The sequence below is a fragment of a genome, unplaced genomic scaffold, assembly GCF_019419815.1.
Source record: "Pyrus x bretschneideri cultivar Hongxiangsu unplaced genomic scaffold, Pyrus_bretschneideri_v1 Contig3, whole genome shotgun sequence".
Classification (NCBI taxonomy): domain Eukaryota; kingdom Viridiplantae; phylum Streptophyta; class Magnoliopsida; order Rosales; family Rosaceae; genus Pyrus; species Pyrus x bretschneideri.
In genome coordinates, this window is record NW_025999612.1 from 8,337,857 (window position 1) to 8,342,311 (window position 4,455).

The 4,455-nt window shown below is 36.4% G+C and overlaps 1 protein-coding gene across 1 annotated transcript; it reads right to left on the bottom strand.

Moving 5' to 3' along the window:
- Positions 1-644: 644 nt before the first annotated feature.
- On the bottom strand, positions 645-3,486 carry LOC103964065 (cycloeucalenol cycloisomerase-like). Its single transcript, XM_048589192.1, is given in 9 exon segments — positions 645-1,018; positions 1,113-1,210; positions 1,532-1,723; positions 1,798-1,908; positions 2,335-2,376; positions 2,779-2,825; positions 2,828-2,861; positions 3,064-3,206; positions 3,319-3,486. Coding segments are annotated over 9 exon segments (867 nt in total). The 5' UTR covers positions 3,326-3,486; the 3' UTR covers positions 645-825.
- Positions 3,487-4,455: the final 969 nt, after the last annotated feature.

Genomic DNA, 4,455 nt, shown 5'->3' on the forward strand with positions numbered 1-4,455 from the left:
AGAAATATCTTTCTTATCATTTTTAAGGATGAATGGGATAAAGCCCCCGCACGTGTGAATGAGTTTTTGCTTGAATCATTTTCCCACCCTACATTTGTAATATAGAATCGTACTAGTATATACTTGTTTTAGTGCCTTTTTCTCTCTTAGTATTACCAATTTCCTTTGAGTGAAACTAAATAAATACACAAGTACAAGCGATAATAGAGAAGAGTAAGATCTTTTGTATGACCAAATAAAAAGTTAATGTTTGTAGAACAGTCATCTGATCTGACATACGAACTTTAAAATTTGTCATGGAAAATGAGAATCCGAAAGACGGCCTTAAATATGACAATACTCATGAAAACAATAAAAAAGGATTGGATTATAACTATTTTCAAAGTGCCAACGACAACGCCTTGATCTTTAATTTGTTCACATAAATGTTAGAACACTACTTGGCCGCCGAAAATTCAGCAGCCAAGTTCTTTCCTAAATGTTAAGAGGTTTGATTTGAATCCGTCAATTTTTGGGGTGAGTATTTGAATATTCTAAGCAAAAATCATCTCCAATTTCTTTTGTCGACATGCAATTTTTGTTTGCTAATAGATCTTCAAACAGACTTGTAGTTGTATACGCTATTCATATTCGCAATGGAGTTATAAAATCACACTCAATCAAAATATCGTCTGAATAAATTACCAAGGTACAACAAGATAAAAGTTACACTCATCCAAATATGGTACAATAACCATTGCAGCAACTGCTGCATGAATCCCGGAGCTTGGTATCTTCCTGCTCCGGGAACTAACTCATCGAGCTCCCTGTTTGCACAAGGAGTTGTCAAATTTGGGCTGCGTGTCCCGGGTACCATGGCAGTCCGGGTTGAAAACACTGTTTTGTTTCTGGAATTGGGGCAATAGGTCCCAGAAAGATGCGCCATAGATCTAATATTATGGTGACCAGCATTGCAGCACCAAGAGCATCGATAGCCACTCTAGGCAAGTCCCATGGATCCCCAGGCTTCTCATCAATCCTGTGCACATTAACAAGGTGATACAATGAGCATTCTAAAAGATCCCCTATATTTCTGATCAATGCGGTAAACAAAAAAGTTGTGCAGTTCTTACCTCAGAAACATGGGAAAGCTAACAATGAAGTAGATAGCATAAAACAAGGACCCAACTGTGTACATAGACGCCCGGTCCACAAATTGATAGTAAGGGAACTGCACAGAGTTAAAGTAAGCATCATTGTAACGGCATCTACTCATGTAGATATTCACGAATCCTTAAACTGCAAGCATGTAATAGCAACATTATGCAAAGTATGTATGAGCTCCATCATATTGCAGGCGTGTCATCTACCAACGGAAATAGTGGACAAGGCCATAAGGGGTCAAATGGAATACGAAAGGATAAGCAAGAATATGTCTAGAGGAATACGTGATGAAACTACACATGTATGAACTTCAGCATTCTACCTTAGCTAGAACCTAATATTAAGCCACATTTGGAAATTAGGAAAAATTTACAATTATATAACATACATTAGAAATAGCTACAGTCTCCAGGTATGCGATGAAATAAGAAAGAGCCAAAATCCATGCAGCCTCAGCAACCCATTGAACTTGTTCTGGACATCCAGCAGTAAAATGGCGTAGTCTGCGAAGCGTTATATTTGATGTGACATGATAAAATAGGAAGCAAACATGTGTGAGAAGAAAGGTAGTGTGCGGTACCTGCACAGAATTAAAAAAAGTTATTACAAAAGGTAGGTAGTCCATTGCAGAGCGTTTCAAGATTTCCAGCTTACATTGTTCATTTTCCATGATGGGAAAGTATACGAAGCTCCCAAAACGGTGAAGAAATAGTGGGTCCAAAAGTAATTCCCAACGTAGCTAAAAATTATAATCCACACGCTGGCCTGTTACAGAAATCAAAGTTCGGTTCTAGCTAAGCATAAAGTTATAATACAGATGAGAATGTTATATTAAACAAAGTGCTAGTGGATCGATTAGTGTAGTAAATCAGTGCCAAGAAAAGAACCTTCAAATGACAAGAACAAGACTCACGAGTCGCAATGGTAAAATTTGTTTTATCACATGCTTTGCAACTTGATAAACAAATGATGAATGTATGCGCATTATACGAAGCACCAAGAAGAGAAATATCACTGCATTCCAAATAAGCGATAAGTCCAGCATAACTGGCCGAAAAAGGTATAGACTTTCATTGATAAAGACAAATCATCAATAAGAAAAAAGCTGATAATCCAATTATAAGTTTCATTGTTCGATGACCTTGTCCTAATTATGACTTATGAAGAATTTCACCCCAGGAAAACACTTGCCTTCACCCAATAACGATCCTTCCAAGCCAAGCGGATATCTGCCTGCAACAATACTCGCAAAAAAATTAAAACGAAAAAAGAAAAGGTTAGAACATAAACAAACTCTGGTAATACAATCCAAGCTTTCCACTCTATTACACTAAAAGCGTAATCATACATCGGTTCTATCAGCGAATATTTACTCTCTCTCTCTCTCTCTCTATCTCTCTCGTATGTTGGATTAAAGTACTACTAGTTTCAAGAAAGTAATGAAGTTTGTACCGCAAGGAATATAATTCGACGCCAAAAATAAAAGGGCTAGTGGAATTGTTAATTTAACCATCATTCGATAAGTGGAAAACGAAAACTTTAAATGTTATTCCGAACACAACATTACAAATTAAGCCGAAAAATTGTCCCAAAAAAACAAAATTCAAACTGAACTTAGTACGATCGAGTAGTTACCTTCCCGACGAAGAGCATCGGCAACAAAAATGCAGGGACTGCTGAACCAATCCAATTAGCAAATATTCCAACTTCGTAAAGCTCTGCCACAAATCCACATCAAATTTCCCATACAAAAAAATACATGGCAAAAGAAAACTAACCAATTTCACCAAAAATCAAAACCTTTTACTGCTATGGACTACAAATACATTTCGGCAACTAAAGTTTCCATCTTTTCTACAATTTTCATCGATTTTCTTCGTTATTTTCTCAGTAACCAAACAGATGATAAGGAAATCGAACCTCGTAGAGCTTGAAGGGCACGACGATTCCCAAGCAGAGAGTGAGCCAGAAGGGAGTGTAGAGAAGGAAGAAGAGCTCCCCCCATCTCTTGCTTGGATTTGGAGCCAACCATAAACTCGAATAACGATCCGATTCTTCTTTACCTGCACGCGTTGCCAAACACGGGCTTGTCAAAAACCCGGATTCGAATTCGGATACCGAAATTCAAAACCCTACTTAATTGAAGTATTTGAATTCGAGGAGTATGAACTTTACCGCCCATTTTGATATTCGGATCTTAAGAACCGGTGTTTTTATTCGGATCGGGGCGGAGCGCGGAGGCGGTGGGCGGTGCTATGAGTGTTTCAGTGTTTCACTATCTGAGTGACAGTGAGCTCCGTCGTGATTGCGCCTCGAGACTGCTGCTGTTCTGTACTTCTTGTCGCTTGTCGTACTTTGCTGAAGAGATTAGCTGAGGTGGCGGGTTTTGCAAAAAGGGGTCTGTTAAGTTCGGTATTTACTCATGTACCTAAGGCGTTGAAGAAAATAATCTAATTTGTGTTACAATTTTTTTTTTTTCCCAAAATTTGTGTTACAATTAGGTTATCAAATTTGGTACCACATAAGTAGGATTTTTTTTTTTAATACAACGGTGTCGTGCACACTGATATATATATATATATATATATATATATATTTTAATAAATGATATTATCTACACTAAGAGTGGGAAGTGGGGGAGTGGGTTAAGCCTCATAATGAGTTAGCAATAATGTGGTTCAAATTCGTCTTTGGTAAGAATCGAACCAAGACCTCTCACGTATAAGTGAAAAAGAATATCACTAGATCGTAATACTAACTCGCTACAATGATTTTAATATGGCGTTTTAGCTAAAGTAGTCTATGAGCTTGGCATAACTCATCACTTTAGTCCATGAGATTTGAAATCGATAGAAGTAGTCCCTGAGTTGGTCTACCGTCTATCATTTTGATCATTCCATAAAAATCTATGTTAAAATAAGGACCAACATAACAAAAATACTCTCAATTAAGTAAACAATCGGTCGAAATCATTTGACAAAAATTAGGGTATTTTGGCCATTTTACTTATTTAACGATGATTTTCTACAGCAAACCAAAATAATTAATGGTGGACAAACTCAAGGACCAATTCTATTAATTTTAAATTTTAAGGATCAAAGTAAAGAGTTATACCAATTTTAAAGGCAATTTTAGCTAAAATGTCTTTTAATATTAACTTATTAGTGTGATTAATGTGTGAGCTAACCTAAATTTGTCACATCTTGATGTAAAATATTTAGTTGTATTAAAAGAATTTAGAAAATAAGAAAACAAATACAATGCTTTGAACTTTTCTATGTAGATAGACTTGGTTTAAAGTTACTATTCAAT